The sequence below is a fragment of the Tachyglossus aculeatus genome, chromosome X1 (genome assembly GCF_015852505.1).
Source record: "Tachyglossus aculeatus isolate mTacAcu1 chromosome X1, mTacAcu1.pri, whole genome shotgun sequence".
In the NCBI taxonomy this organism is placed as follows: domain Eukaryota; kingdom Metazoa; phylum Chordata; class Mammalia; order Monotremata; family Tachyglossidae; genus Tachyglossus; species Tachyglossus aculeatus.
In genome coordinates this window covers 59,427,288-59,440,921 of record NC_052101.1, presented here as the reverse complement: position 1 = coordinate 59,440,921, position 13,634 = coordinate 59,427,288, and the positions used below count along the sequence as shown (strand labels likewise).

General features: G+C 41.4%; 1 protein-coding gene across 1 annotated transcript in view; it reads left to right on the top strand.

The window, feature by feature from the left end:
- Nucleotides 1-13,634, top strand: part of PDZRN3 (PDZ domain containing ring finger 3) — a 292,595-nt gene that overhangs the window by 17,029 nt on the left and 261,932 nt on the right. Inside the window, exons 2-3 of the mRNA XM_038772284.1 lie at nucleotides 3,360-3,446; nucleotides 10,725-10,832. Coding sequence (XP_038628212.1) covers nucleotides 3,360-3,446; nucleotides 10,725-10,832 — 195 coding nt within the window. The remainder of the gene's footprint in view (nucleotides 1-3,359; nucleotides 3,447-10,724; nucleotides 10,833-13,634) is intronic.

The following is a 13,634-nucleotide window of genomic DNA, read 5'->3' as shown; positions in this document are numbered from 1 at the left end:
GGGGAGGACATGGGCTGGAGGGTGACGGTGGGACAGGCGAGAACGAGGTACAGTGAGGAGGTTAGCAGCAGAGGAGCAGAGGGTGCGGGCTGGGCTGTAGAAGGAGAGAAGGGAGGTGAGGTAGGAGGGGACGAGGTGATGGAGAGCCTTGAAGCTGAGAGTAAGGAGTTTTTGCTTGATTTGTAGGTTGACTGGCAGCCATTGGAGATTTTTGTGGAGGGGAGTAACATGCCCAAAGCGTTTCTGCACGAAGATGATCTGGGCAGCAGCATGAAGTACAGACTGAAGTGGGGAGAGACAGGAGGATGGGAGATCAGAGAGGAGGCTGATGCAGTAATCCCATCTGGATAGCGGTTTGAATGGAGAGGATAGGGCGGATCTTGGCGATGTTGCGGAGGTGAGACTGGCAGGATTCCACTGCCTGTGACTATCTCCCCCATTAGAGGTAAGCTCCTCGTGGGCAGGGAATACATTCATTCATTCAATCAATCATATTTATTGAGTGCTTACTGTTTGCAGAGCACTGTATTAAGCACGTGGGAGAGTACAATATAACAATAGACACACATTCCCTGCCCACAACGAGCTTACAGTCTAGAGGGGGAGACATGCATGAATATAAATAAATAAATTACAGGTATGTGCATAAGTGCTGTGGGGCTGGGAGGGGCGGGATGAATTAAAGGAGCAAATCAGGGATATGCAGAAGGGAGTGGGAGAAGAGGGAAGGAGGGCTTAGAGGTAGGCCTTTTGGTGGTGATGTGCCTTCATGCTTCTGTTGTACTTCCCGACCATTTAGTCAATGATATTTGAGTGCTCACCTTGTGCAGTGCACTGCAGTAAGCTTTTGAGAGAGTACAGTTCCATAGAGTTGTTTAATGCAGTGCATTGCATTCAGTAGGTTCTCAATATATATAAAGTTTGCAATTCTTCATTTGAGAGGTCACCTTATTGTAGACTATTAAAAATAGAGAAAATGAGGTGTCATTTTAAGTAAGAATGAATATACTAGTTTTAGATAATTTTGTAGAGGTTCACTTTCATTGAAAATACATTGCTGTATGTATGAATTGCTGTTTGAGTAAATACTGTACAGTTGTACTCTGAAGCTTTTATGGACTGGACAAGAACTGCACATCACATATGCTCTTTTTTATTAAGCCACTGGATTATAATCAGGATTTTCCACCAAATCTGCACTTGACATCTAATGCATTTCTTTTTCTTGATTCTCACAGGCCCAAATAACAATGCTGGGTATGTTATATACTATTATAAAATTGTATTTTAAGTATTCATTTTAGTGTTCATAAAAACAAAGTTTTAGTCTTTTTCATGACAGGGAAGTTATGCTTTTATTATTGCAACTTTTGGTGACTAATATTTATTTTTTCTAGGACATACCAAGATACAAGGTTTTTGGCTCTTAAAATTAGAAATCTGGTAACTGTCTTGGACTCCGGGAAGGAGATACCTCCTACACAATGAAGCCCATTAGTCATGAATCTTGGCTCTACTGGTCAAAGTTATCTTTGCCAAATATGGAGTCAAACCAGTGCAATGGAAAATATGGTGATAAATGTAGGATTACTCAGAAATCACCAGGTAGAGGAGCTCAGAGGAGGTGGTTTTATTTTTCAGGGAGTACATTCTGTGAAAGTCCATTACTTTTCATCCAAATAACTAATATTAATTTCCCTAGAGATTCAGGAAAATAAAGTAAAAAAAGAAATTCAAGACCCCTAACTTTACTGTGTGCCACTATGAGTGAGTTTTCTGACTTTGGAATGAAGCAGGCAAAAACTTTAAACTGCTCGGTATAGGTAATTGATCACTGGAAATAATTCAGATGCGTAACAGCGCTTTGCTTACATTTTCCCAGGGAAGGAATATTGGGGCTTTTTTTTAAGTTGCATCAGTGTTTTTATTCTCCACTCATGGTTATATTTGGGAACAATATTTAAGGCATTCTCAGTAGCTTTTATTTATAAAAGGGATCTTTCTTCGCACAGTTTAACATTACTTATGTATAGTGTGGCCATTAGCTTACACTTAATAATAATGATGGCGTTTATTAAGCACTTACTATGTGCAAAGCACTGTTCTAAGCACTGGGGAGGTTACAAGGTGATCAGGTTGTCCCACAGGGGGCTCACAGTCTTAATCCCCATTTTACAGATGAGGTAACTGAGGCACAGAGAAGTGAAGTGACTTGCCCAAAGTCACACAGCTTACAATTGGCAGAGCCAGGATTTGAACCCATGACCTCTGACTCCAAAGCCCGGGCTTTTTCCACTGAGCCACGCTGCTTCTCCAGTACATGACAGTTTGATTTAAGGACTTCTGTAGCTCCTTAAAATACTGTACAGTTATACTCTGAAGCTTATATAGACTGGACAAGAACTGCACATCAAATATGCTCTCTTTTTATTAAGCCATTGGATTATAATCAGAATTTTCCACTAAATCTGCACTTGACATCTAATGCATTTCTTTTGATTTTAACAGGCACCAATAACAATGCTGTGTGGGGGGAGGATAGGAGGGGAATTTGCTTTTGACCTCTTTGAGATGTGAATTATGCTGTTTAGGACTGTTAAGAAATAAACAACGTGTCAGTCTAGACACTACATGATAGAGCAATCAACATAAAAGTGCATTTGCTGATTCAGTAGTTATTCATGGAACGTGTGCATCAGTCTTGTCTAGACAGCCCTGAACATTTTTGTATGACTTGTGTACCATGGCAATTTTCAGAAACATTTAATTGCTGAATAGTACCTGCAAATGTCTGTAATTTGTCAAATTGAGGTTATGGCATGACACAGCGAAGTGGTCCTCAGTAGAACTTGGAAATGAAAATCTAAATTCTCAAATGATCAGGCCAGTAACTATGAGCCAGTTAATCAATCAATCGTATTTATTGAGCGCTTACTGTGTGCAGAGCACTGTACTAAGCGCTTGGGAAGTACAAGTTGGCAACATATAGGGACGGTCCCTACCCAACAGTGGGCTCACAGTCTAGAAGGGGGAGACAGAGAACAAAACATATTAACAAAATAAAATAAATAGAATAGATATGTACAAGTAAAATAAAAAAAATAGAGTAATAATAAATACGTACAAACATATATACATATATACAAGTGCTGTGGGGAAGGAGGTAAGGCGGGGGGGTGGAGAGGGGGAGGAGGGGAAGAGGAAGGTAGGGGCTCAGTCTGGGAAGGCCTCCTGGAGGAGGTGAGCTCTCAGTAGGGCCTTGAAGGGAGGAAGAGAGCCAATGCCACATTCAGATAAAAACAAAGGTTATTCTGTGGTGTTTATGAAAATGTTTGAAGTAATTTGCCTGTTCCTTGTAGGGAGAAGAAACGAAGACACTAACGCTTGTTCTTCATCGTGATTCTGGCTCTCTGGGATTTAATATTATTGGTGGCCGGCCAAGTGTGGTATGTTCACTTATTAAAATGCATTTTGCCTTTTCCTGTTGTGGGAAGCATATGGGTCAACTTTTGACCCACCTGGTAGTTGATGAGAGTTGGCTTCGACTACCATCTGTACGCAGATGGTTCCCAAATCTCCGTCTCCATCCCTAATCTCTCTCCTCTGCAGTTTCACATTTCCTCCTGATTTCAGGACATCTCTACCCAATGTCCTGCCAACATCGCCAGCTTATTATGTACAAAACAGAACTCCTCATCTTCCCACCCAAACTGTGTCCTCCCCAAGATTTTCCCATCACTGTAGACAGCATCTCATCCTTCCTGTCTCACAAGCCCATTACCTTGGTATTATCCTCAACACATCTCTCTCATTCAAACCACATATTCATTCTGTCACCAAATCCTGTCAATTCTACCTTTATGATAGCGCTAAAAGGTGCTCTTCCTTTTCTGTCCAAACTTCCACTGCACTGATCCAAACACTTATCCTACCCCACCTTGAATACTGCATCAGCCTTCTGTCTCTCTCTACTCCAGTCCATATTTCACTCTGCTGCCCAGATCATTTTTCTACAAAAAAAGTTCATTCCATATTTCTCCACTCTTCAAGAACCTCCAGTGATTGCTCATTCACCTCAGCATCTAACAGAAAATCATAACCTTTGGCTTTAACTGGCTTTGGCTCAATCACCTTGCCCCCTCCTGTCTTACCTCCCTGATTTCCTACTACAACCCAGCCCACACATTTTGCTCCTCTATCAACCTGCTCACTGTACCTCACTCTCTTCTATCTCGCCGCCGACCCCTCACCCACATTCTGCCCCTGGCCTGGAATTCCTTCCCCCTTCTTATCTGACAGATGATCACTCTCCCTACCTTCAAAGCCCTACTAAAGTGACATCTCCTCCAAGACGCCTTCCCTGACTGAACCCATTTCCCCTACTACCTCTCCCTTCTATGTGGCCCTTGAACGTGGATTTCTGTACTCTTTATTCACCCTCAGCCCCACAACTCTTACGTATGTATCTGTACTTTTAATTGCTGTCTCCTCCCTAGACTGAGCTGTTATACCATGCTCTCCCAAGTGCTTAGTACAGTGCTCTGTACACAGTAAGTGCTCATTGCTCAGTAAATCCCACTGATTGATTGATTGCTGAGGGGAGTGGGTGATGTTTCTCTACTGTGGGTTCCTTTATTATTCCTTTATTGGAGGATATGGGATTTTAATAAGGCTTTGAAGGCGGGAAGAATGAATGGTGGTTTGTCGATTATGAAGCGGGAGGGAGTCCCAGGCCAGAGGCAGAATGTGCATGAAAGATAGACAAGACTGAGGTATGTGGGTTGGTTGGTGTTTGAGGGGTGAAGGACTGGGAGAGAGATGATTGAATGCCTTAAAGCGAATGATAAGGGGTTTCTGTTTGGGAGGTTTTGAGGAGGAGACATAGGCGGAAAGGATTTTTAGAAAAATGATCCAGGCAATAGAGTAAAAGGTGGAGTGGGGAGAGGCAGGGAGATCAGCGAGGAGGCTGCAGTAGTCAGCATGAGATAGGATAAGTGCTTGGATCAGTGTAGTAGCAGTTTGGATGGAGATGATGGCTGTCATTGGGGAAGTGATTAGACACTGCATTAATGGTGATCTAGTGTATGCAGTAATAAGTTCCTTTCTTTGGTCGAGTTTGAGACTGAAAGTCAGATCTGCTGGGCAGTTTACATGCAGCAAAGCGTAGGGGACCAATTTATCTAATGTATGGATTTCTCCAAGGCCTTACTTCTTCACCTTGAGGTTTCTTCACTAGATTGTAAGGTCCTTGAGGAAAGGAGTTGTGCTTATCAACTCTATTGTATTATAGTCTCTCAATTGCATAATACAGTGCTCTGCACACAGTAAGCACAATAAATACCAGCAGTTGATTAACTGAATGGCCTCATCATCATTTAGCCCCCTGCAGAAGAAGGAAAAAGGAATGAATCTTAAATCATTGTTTTGCTCCCGATAGTGACCTAGTAAAAGACTTGATGTTGACAGGCATCAGAGGGCAGAAGGTTACAGCCAATTCTCAGTTAGTGATTCATGAGCCAGTTTGTCCATCTCTTCCCTTCCCCGCCCCTCCTGCTGGCTGTCCTTTTCCCACTTCATCATGTAAGGTTAAGTAAGAAAAGGTAGAACTCAATGCAGTCTAGTTTGCTGTTAACCAGAAGATCTGAGAACATAGGAAGTATGTTCCTGATGAAATCTGTGTTAAGGAAAACTTACATTATGATATGCACACACATCACATTACATCACATTATGCTAATGCATGTTGTTGGAAGAATGTTCCCTTCCTCTGCCACCTCACCCTATCCAAAATGTCTAGCAAAAGCATGCATTCTAAGAGAATGGCCTGTATTTATTTCTGTGTCATGTTAGTTTTCTTCAGCATTACATTTGCCTAAATCTTCCAGATTAGGGTGGAAGGAGGGAGGGAGGGAGGGAAGGTGGAAGGCAAAAGTGCCTGTTTCTCTGAAGTTATTAGCAATAAAAGCATTTGGTTGGAAGATCAGTAAGAGCTTATCTAGTCCATGACTTTGGTCAGGACTGCACTTAAACTATCCCAGATGGATAGATTTTACTCATGGAAGGAAAATTACAGCTTCCTTTCATAACCTGCTTCAGCACTGAACAATACTTTTTGGACTCTTTGCAAGGATTGTGAACTTTTGTAGATTGTTGTTGGATTTTGTGGGGAGGAGATTAATTGGAGTGGACAAGCAATGCACACTGCAAAATAGAGGTGAAAATACCTGTTTCCCAGGGATACGGTTAATCTTAATGTTAATGAAAGGTTTTGCGATCCTGGTATGAAGGCAGTTATTCAGAAGCTGACTAGACCAAATTTGCAACTGTATGAGTGCTCTCATTTCACTTTTTGTTCAGTGGAAAAGCTGTGCTTAGATAAAGAAGATTTGGGGCTCTATACAAGTGTGCTTCTAAAAGCTTTATTTTTCCTTTTGATCAGTAAAAACAGCATCATGAGACAGAAAAAAACAGGTGAACTAATGCTGGAAAAACTCTGGCAATTCATCCAGCACATACCTGAAACAGAAAATGAGTAAAGAGAACATAGACCATAATTGTTTTCAGAAAAGACTGTGAAAGATCAGATATTGTCTGCATTTTTTTCCAAGCAATCCTTGTTTAAAATAATGTGGTTTTGTTGTGAAATAGTGCATCCAGGAGGTGCTAGTTTAAAGCACTCCATCACATGTGGCAGTTTCATAACACACTTAGTTCAGTCTGTCACACCATTTATTTGTTAACTTTCATATCTCTGAAATGACAGCTACCATTCAACCGTATCACAACATTCATTCAAAGAGTGGTAGGCACATTCCATTGTGAAGTCCAAACAGGATATAAACAATGTTGTCTCCATTTTTCAGACAACACAAGCAATTCTTCCAATCTCCTCATCCTGCGAAAACACCCAGTATAGTCATCACATTTAAACATAGGCTTAATTTGATTTGTAAATAATTTTGAGCTATAGTTTTGAATGACAAAACCAAGAAAGTGAAGGCCATCTACACTGCAGTTTCTTCAGCCATATATACTATATGTTTGTGTCACTTTTTCCCCTCTCTCTCTGCAAAGGTAATAATTGTGATATTTAAGTGCTTACTATGTCTAGCACTCTACTAAGCGCTGCAGTAGATGCAATGCAGTCAGATCAGACGTGGTCCCTGTCCCACATGGGGCTCACAGTCTAATAATAGTGATATTAAGAGTAAGGGGCAACAGGGATTTAATCCCCATTTTATAGATGAGGAAATAGAGGCACTTAGAAGGGAAGTGACTTACCCAAGGTCACACAGCAGGCCAGTGGCAGAACCAGGGGTAGAATCAAGTCACCTCACTCCCAAACTTGGGCTCTTGCCACTAGGCCATGCTGCATTTCTGGTAGGGAGCAATTAACACCATTCTATATTCCTCATTAAGCTGTACATTTTTGTTTGTTTGCATAATGTAAGAAAATATAGGAAATTCTGTGGATCACACTGGTAGTTTTTCCAGCAATTGCAGTGGGATATTTAGGGGGGCAGTATGGTGTAGTGGAAAGAGCACGGGCCTGGGGGTTAGGGGACCAGGGTTCTTCGAATCCTGGCTCTGCCACTGTCTGCTGTATGACCTTGGACAAGTCACTTGACTTCTCTGTGACTGTTACCTCTTCTGTAAAATGGGAATGAAGACTGTGAGCCCCTTGTGGGATAGGAATCGTGTCCAACCTGATTATCTTGTATCTACCCTATCACTTAGTATAGTGCCTGTCACTTAGAAAATGCATAACAAATGCCATAAAAAAAGCACACCAAAAAACTAACAATGTGATGGTTACCCCACCCTTGGCATCCATCCTAACTTTTCCTTCCCTGGACTAGTTATCCAAGCACTTATCCAAATACCTGCTGGTATTTTCTGCCTGCATAACTTCCTATGGTAACAAATTCCATATGCTTGCCACCCTGTCTGTGTGAAGACATTTCCTTTTTGATTTTTTTGAACCACCTTCAAGTTTTAATAAGTATTCTCTCATTTTGGTATTGTGGGATTTGGTTAACAACAATTCCATGTTCACCTGTCCATACCCTTCTTGGCTTTGTTGATTTCAATCATGTCACCTCTTAGCCTGCATCTTTCCAGACTGAGAAGTCCGGGGTTTTTTGTGAGGATAGACTGAAAGAACTTTTTCATTCCACTGGTCATCTTGGTTGTCCATTTGTCCATCTCCATATCTTTTCAAGTTCAATGAATGTTATTACACAATTACTTATTGAGTGCTTGGGAGAGTGCAGTACAGCAGAATTGGTAGACATGTTCCCTGCCCACAAGTAGTTTACAGTTTAGAGGAGGATTATTTTCTCCCTAAAATACAGCATTCCAGATATGGGTGTTCCATGGTTTTATCAAGTAGCAAAAATCTGCCTTCAGATTCTTTTCAGGTGACCTTTTTAGCTGATGCTGCACATTGAACCAATGATTTGAAATGAGAGCAGCAACTTCTAGATCTTTCCCCACTCACCACTGAGAGCTCCTTTTTACCATCTCCTTCTCCCAGAGCTCTGCACCCTTTTCTTCTTTTCTTCTTCCCCTCCTCTTGCTAAAAACTTCCTCATTACCATCTCGGATTTTGCACACATGCTGTTTTCTGTTGTTCCTGTGATTCTGGGTTCTGTCTCTTTCCATCCTCTTAAGTTGTTGGTTTTTTTTTTAATATCTTGAGCTTTCCGATGGTCACATTTCTCACTGACCTGGGGCCCCTGAACCTTTATCAAGGGATTTAAAAATAAAGCAGTTTTAATCTGTTCAAAAACAGAACTAGGAAGAAACTCTTGGAACTTAAAAGACACAGCAGAACACTTATATTTAATGGCATGTGTAATTTGAAACTGTCGATTGGTGGCCTCTTTCTTCATAGTTCTTACTGCTGCCATCAGTACTTAAAAGAAGTAAACTAAAGTAGTTTGCAGGCGAAGGATTGCTTTATATTAACATGCTATAAACCATGGTACCTTATTGGCTATATTGTTGGTTGGTATTGAAACATGAAAGCTCACTTGAATAAATCCAAGCCATCATTCATAATAGAGCCACCAAAGAGGCACCAAACAAGCACTTAGTACAGTGCTATGCACACAGTAAGTGCTCAATAAATACGATTGAATTGAATGAATCTAGATAGCTTGCTGTGAAGTGAAGATAGTTCAAGGAGTTTTTAACAGTATTACAATATATCTATGGGAGCAAGGAATCTTCATTGTCACTCCCAAGGTGAACAGTGGCACTATGAGATAAACTAGGCAGCTTTTAAGATTTAGGCCTTCCCCAATTAAGCCCTTTTTTTCCCCGTGCTCCCTCTCCTTTCTGCATCATCTGTGCATTTGGTGTCTGACCTTTGGGCACTCGATATTTGCCCCATGCTCAGCCCCACAAAACTTGTGTACATATCTGTAAACTATATATTATACATTATATTAATTTCTGTCTCCCTTCTAGACTGCAAGCTCGTTATGGGCAGGGAGTATGTCTACCAACTCTGTACTTTCCCAAGCGCTTAGTACAGTGCTCTGCATGGAGTAAGAGCTCAATAAATACCATTGACGATGATGTGGATGCCCTTAGCTGACACTACCAAGATTCATGGACACCACCTTTGATTTTGAGTGGAGGGATGAAGCTGGAATAGGACTTCCAGGGGTTGGAAATGCATCTCCTTCCTACTCTCCCTCCCCGCATCTCCCACACATACTTTTACTCACACGGAAATAATCCTTGAGCTGAATCTTCCTCCTGGTGGAGCTGAGTGCAGCAGAATCCAGAGCAATTGAAGAGAGAAACTATTCCCACTCTGACCATGACTGTGGGGTGTGATCAATCGATCAGTCGTATTTATTGAGTGCTTACTGTGTTCAGGGCATTGTACTAAACACTTGGGAGGGTACAAGCACAACAGTATAACAGATGCATTACCTGCCCACAACGAGCTTACGGTCTATAGGATCAAAGTTGAACTTTGGGGAACCTGACAGGTCCAGGTAAACTTTTCTCCCCACCTGCCCCTGCCTCTGCTGTTTCTTCTTGCTGGGCTCTGGGAGTTCCCGTTATCCATTCTTGTCTGTCATAATGGTTGTACCTTCAGCAGTACTTTGAAGTACCCCTAGGAGTAGGTGTATCACTGCCATTTTGTCATAGTAATTTTCCTTTAGATTGAAAATCTGGAGCGGCTACTTCATGCATATTACATGTGTTGTCTTGTATATTTGACATTAGTGAAATGAATATTGAAGTGCTTCTTTCCCATGCAGTATCACCACCAGGGACAGAAGAGCTTAGAAGTCCCTGGGGTTTTATGGAACATCCTGAACTTATTTTTCACATGTTTGTTTGGAAAGACCACATGCTTGTGCCTTTAATTTATAAGTCCATCTGTAAATCAATGTAAATTTAATCCATATACTTAGACACAAGTCATAGTGCTGATTTTAAAGGAATTCATATGCAAAGTCTGAGGCTCTTCTATGCTAGTTTAAGCTTTTTTTTGGTGGTGGGGCTGGGGATCAGGAGAGAAGGAAGCAATGCTTGTAGTCAACTGTCCTCTTTGGCTTATGTTAAGAACCTATGAAGGTTAATTCAGCAATCATCCCAAAATGTTGTTCTATCACAAATCTAGACTTTGTCGACAGAAATTATTTTTTTAAGCAGGAGAGAATTTTTTAAGACCTAATGTTGTCATCTTATATCCACAGGACAATCAAGATGGTTCTTCCAGTGAAGGAATTTTTGTTTCAAAAATAGTTGACAGTGGGCCAGCTGCTAAAGAAGGAGGGCTGCAAATTCATGACCGGATTATTGAGGTATGTGAACAATGGATGGTGTCTTTTAATAGCCGAAGTACCATCTCCGTCTTCCACATGGTAGGCTGATTGGTGTAGATGGGAGAGGAGTGAAAGTGTAATCAAGGTGATTTTTTTTCTTAACATATTCAATTAAATTCAGTGCTCATTTTCTTGGAACTAGGTAGAGTTCTTATAGAAACCAAATTATGATTGGCATAATCTTACTTTTTTTTTTAATTTTTTTCAGGACGTAGCCTCTACTTGGTCTTTTCCAGTTATGTTGTCTTTTTAAAACCATTGCAGAGTTATTGTACTTAGTGAAACCAGATGTGAAATCTGTTGTGTAAATTAGACTTTGTTTTTCCTGGTTACCAGAGCATTTTTCTGTAGGAATTAGACCCAATCTGATGTATGGAGAGCTGAGGGTGTATATTTTGCCCTAGCCCTCTTCCTTCCATTTTGACCCTCCAGCATTTCTCCTTTCCACATCGGGTATGCAAATTACTAATGGGGGATGGGACAGGAAAGGGACACATGTGAGGAGGCATTTAACCCAGAGTGCTGCAATGCAGTTCAGGTGGATGCCAAGAGATTCATATATCAACTTTTATATCTTCAGTTCACTACCCACTATTTAGTTCTTATTTTGCACTCATCTCAAACATCTAATGCTTTCTCTCTTCCCTCGGAACATTCCTATTTCAGATGTTCTGTGCTGTTGAGTGAAAACTTTCATGTTAAACTTTTTGAGTATCAACATACTATAAAATGAGTCAACAGATTGTGTACCTCCTCTGTGTATGAAATTGAACAAAATACTGAAGAAAACTTAAACTAAAAATGTACTGTCTCACCCCGTTAAGATCTTACAGAAACTATACACAGACCAAGCTTCATTTTATATTTAAAAAGTCATCAAAATGGAAACTATGTAAAACATAGCAGTGGGTAGTGGATTAAATACATTTTTGATAATTTTAAAAGAAAGATATATTTTGAATGTAAATTTTGGATACATAAAGAATAGCATGAATGTGCCAGGTGTTTGTTTGTTACACATTTACCTTTTTATAAAAGGATGAAAAATGCTGTATAATTCCACAGCCTCTACATGTTACATATTTCAGTGGCCTATCTATTAAAATCCATGACTCCAGGAGGCATCTGAAATGTAACCTAAATGGTGAATCAGGGTTTTTTAGTGCAGTGAAAAATCATAAACTTTTGGTTTGGTATAAATCAGGCAATTAGTTAATAGGACACATTGTAACAGTGATATTCCCCAGAATGCCATGTAAAAACTCATCTTCTGGAAAATCCTGTGGATTTTTTTTTTTTAGCGTTCATATGGAGGAAATAGCCTTACATTTTAATTAGCAGCTGGCTTTGATCCATGACAGGAGGCACTTGGGTAGTCACATAGTGGTATAGAGAGGTGATTTAATGGGCAGGATACTCGGGAGCCATAGTGGTAGGTGGGGTATCTGGAGAAGGCAGGTATTGCCAGGAAGGAAAAGAGAGGCCCTTCAGAAGCAGTAGAGCTACAGCAGAAGAGGTGCTTGGGTGTGGAGAGAGAAAGTACTGCAGCAGTGGCAAACCAAGTGGGTAGGTGATGGTTGGAAGGGACTCTGCACCTGGAGAAGGTGGATGGGAGTAGTGGTGGCATTGGAAAGGAAAAGTACTCAGAGAGGACAGGGAAAAGGTGGATGCCATGAGATTCCCCTTCCTGTGTAATCTTGCTAATCTCTCATTCCAATCCAGCTCTTGTGCTTCACTCTTCTAATGCCAACCGACTCACTGAACCTCGATCTCATCCGTCTTGCCAACACCCCCTTGCTCATATCCTCTGTCTGGCCTGGAACTCCCTCTCCCTTTATACCCAACAGACTGCTGCTCTTCCTATCTTTAAAGCCTTACTAATATCACTTCTCATCCCAGAGGCCTTCCCTGACTAAATCCTCATTTTCCCACCTATTGGCCCTCCCTTTTGTGTCGTCACCTATGCTCTTCGGTCTGTACCCCTTAAGCACTCTGAGTCCCTCCCCAGCCTCACAGCACTTACATATATATCTTTATACTCTTCCATTTCCCTTATCTGTAATTTATTTTAATGTCTGTCTCCACCTCTAGACTGTAAGCTTCTTGAGGGCAGGAATCTTTCTACCAAATCTCTTGTATTGTACTTTTCCAAGTGCTTAGTTCAGTGCTCTGCACACAGTAAGCACTAAATAATTGCACTGATTAATCAACCCTGAGCACATGGAAGCAATATATTTTTGGCATTTAAGCACTCCCTATGTGCCAAGCACTGCATTAAGCAGTAGTATAGATACAAATTAGTCAGATTACACACAGTCCCTGTCCCACATGGGGCTTGCAGTCTAGAGGAGGGGCAATTTCTCCTACCTCAGTTGTCATCATCCTGCCCTTATGCATAAGTTATGGATTCTCCTCCTGCAGCCATGGCCCAGGAGGGACAGGGATGGCAATGAGGCAGAGGATGGACTGGAGGTTTGCAAGTCGTGTATCCTCTTGGTTTTGCTATGTTCTATTTCCATGTGCTGGTCTTTCCTTCTTCACACAGAATGGATGTACAAGGAAAGCTTTGCTGCTACCCACCCCTAGGTAGCCTGAAGCATGGCTCTTAGAACTGGCTTGCACCTTCTTCCCTCTCTCTGGGCAGTTAGCTTGGGTGGAAGGGAAAATGTGGGAACAGACAATAATGTGCCCTGAGGAGCTGTGGGGGTACAGCTCCCCCAAACTAACTCCCTCTACCTCCTGCCTTGTTCTTTTTTCAAGCAAACAAGCACCTCCTTAATA